The 2592-nt window shown below is 31.2% G+C and overlaps 1 protein-coding gene across 7 annotated transcripts in view; it reads right to left on the reverse strand.

Moving 5' to 3' along the window:
- The window catches only part of Kiaa1109 (KIAA1109 ortholog), a 213952-nt gene that overhangs the window by 191691 nt on the left and 19669 nt on the right, over positions 1 to 2592 (reverse strand). For all 7 annotated transcript variants that reach the window (XM_010611104.2, XM_033760040.1, XM_010611092.2 and 4 more), the window contains exons 4-5: positions 2119 to 2235; positions 1144 to 1222 (exon numbers count right to left, since the gene is read on the reverse strand). In XM_010611104.2, the coding sequence (XP_010609406.1) occupies positions 1144 to 1222; positions 2119 to 2235 (196 nt within the window). The remainder of the gene's footprint in view (positions 1 to 1143; positions 1223 to 2118; positions 2236 to 2592) is intronic.

The raw sequence follows: 2592 nt of genomic DNA on the forward strand, positions 1-2592 counted from the left end.
TTAGACATTTATTCCTTTTTTTTTTTTTTTTTTGAGACAGCATCTCAGTTCTAAATTACCCAGGTTAGGCTCGAATTTGTTATCCCAGAGTGCTGGGATTAAAAATGCATTGCACCAAACCTGGCTTTTTTTATTTCTCTGTTTTTGTTTTTGTTAGCAGGGATTAAACATGCATGCTAGACAAGAACTCTACCACTGAGCCACAACAACAGCCATATTTTTTAATGTAAAAATCATATAAACTATAAGCCAAACTTAAAGGTGATGTTGGTATACTAAGGGGAAACTTTTAAAAGACATGCCTTCACGTCTCAAAATGATCCATTACCTTATACCTTAATGGATGCACTCAAACTCTTTTATTTTTTTTTTTATTTCGAAATAATTTTTAAGACTAGCATAGAAGTTGCTTCCTACAGTTTTAAGTCAGTTATGAAAGTGGCCAGAGCCTAAAGCTCTCAAATGATTCAAAAGTTGGATTTCCATCTAAGTTCAAATTTTAAGAAAATTACAAAAAGAGGTTGTTTTTCAAGGCTTACAGAAGCAAGTACTTCAAACATCATTTCCTATTATAGTCACATTTGTGTTTCTTGCTTAGAATAAAATCAGAGTTGGTAACTGATGCTAAATAATTCTTTAAATATCTCAAATAAGGAGTTAACGGATAAGAATGATCAACATCACTGAACTTTGTTTTTTATATAGCAATGACCACCGGGAATTCTATAAAAGAGAAATGGTCAAGTAATGTAATGGTTCAGCTTTTCATCTAGAAATGAGTAATCATTTCCATAAATTATTATTTGAGAAATGTTTTCCCAGTCTAAACCTTAGCTAAATTAATCCACTGATAAAACCATTTTAAAACATCAATTCATCAAGTATGATTTATTGGGAGAAAAAAAATTTTGAGACAGGGTCTCATTATGTTGCCCAGGCTTGTCTCAAACTTCTGGACACAGCTGCCCTCCTGCTTCAGCCTCCCAAGTAGCTGAGACCATAGGCACATACCACCACACCTGGCTAGAAAAAATTATTTTTCACTTTTGGTTTATTTGCAAAGCAAAGCCACACTAAACTAGTCAGAAACTTTTTAAGTATTTTGTGTTTGTATGAGTTCTTTTTTAACTTTTATTTCATTACCTAATAGACATGTCTTCTGAAATGTAGTATATTTCACGAACCATGACTTTTCCAGAAAGAACAGAGAATGAGAAGGAACCTATCATAGGAAGAACAAAAAAATAATGTAATTAGTACACAGTAGAGCATTTAATACTTACAGTAATCTTAGCATTCAATTTATTTAATAATTAAATAATCTCTTCCCCTTAACATCCAGTCTTACAAATTTTCTATCATTCTCCAATGTAACCAAAAATAGACCATATATATCATCGCTGGGACTGAGCTACTAAATCAATATATGACTTCAGGTAGCTACTTCTTAGCCATTAAACAAACCCAAACCAGTGAACAACACACTATTTTTCTCTATTAATTTGGATGGCTGCAAGAACCACTCATTGCCCCATATTAATAGAAGACTTTATATGTGAAAGAAGTTTACTTATGTCCATTAGTGGTATTAAAATACAAAGGTTAAAATAGTTCTATTCAGGCATCCCTCTCTCATTTTCTCACTTGTTTAGGACTTTCCAAAATCCAAACTTCCCCCTGATATGTAGACAAAAATTAAATGAACAAAGCAGGTCACAAAATGGAAAATACAAGGTGATCTTACCTATATATTATTATAGCATAAACCATATATTTTTTTAAAAAGCAAAACTACAGTACATTACATTTTTTTCTTTGGACAGCCGACTCCTAAAAACTCTGTATTTACATATTTTATACATGGAAATTCTCTTATAAATGGAAAAAAAGTCAAAAACATCATTATAGAAACACTAAGAAATAAGAATGGGGTGAAAGATGACTCTAGTTATACAATACTGCATGAGAGAAAAGTCCACTTAGATCATTTTAACCTTCATGAAACAAAGGTTTATTTTGTTACTGATAAAATTAAATTTTAAGTTATCTGATAAAATATAAATTCATAACATACATCTTAAGATTAGGCAGAAGAAATTCAGTGTTCTTCAAACTTACCAATATGGATATAGCCATGCTTGTATAATCTGTTAAGAACCAGTGTTAAAATAAGACCAACATTCCGAGAATTATAATATGTGAGATAAATAATCCAACCACAGGACAAAATGGTAGCTGTTGGGAGAAAAAAAAAAATATCAAAAATGATGATTTACTTCTATGTGGCAACCTATCCTCTTACAACTTAATATTAAAGGTTGATTCTATCTTATCCAGCTTTCCCTTTTCAATGTTTTATACTATTTCAGTTAGTCAACATATTTATTTAGTGATGGTCTGAAAGAAAAAAACCTATACACTATTTGGAAAAATAGTATATTATTGGGACAAAAGCTCATACATAAGTATGCTTTTCATCGGAGACTTTTCATATCTTGTCCTCTATACACAGGGCCACTATGTATTTCAACATGTAGGGCCTTTCAATACATAGGGCCACTAGTAAAATACAGAGCTCAAAAAAAAAAAAAA

The sequence above is a fragment of the Fukomys damarensis genome, unplaced genomic scaffold, assembly GCF_012274545.1.
Source record: "Fukomys damarensis isolate Sample0158 unplaced genomic scaffold, DMR_v1.0_HiC HiC_scaffold_38, whole genome shotgun sequence".
Classification (NCBI taxonomy): Eukaryota; Metazoa; Chordata; class Mammalia; order Rodentia; family Bathyergidae; genus Fukomys; species Fukomys damarensis.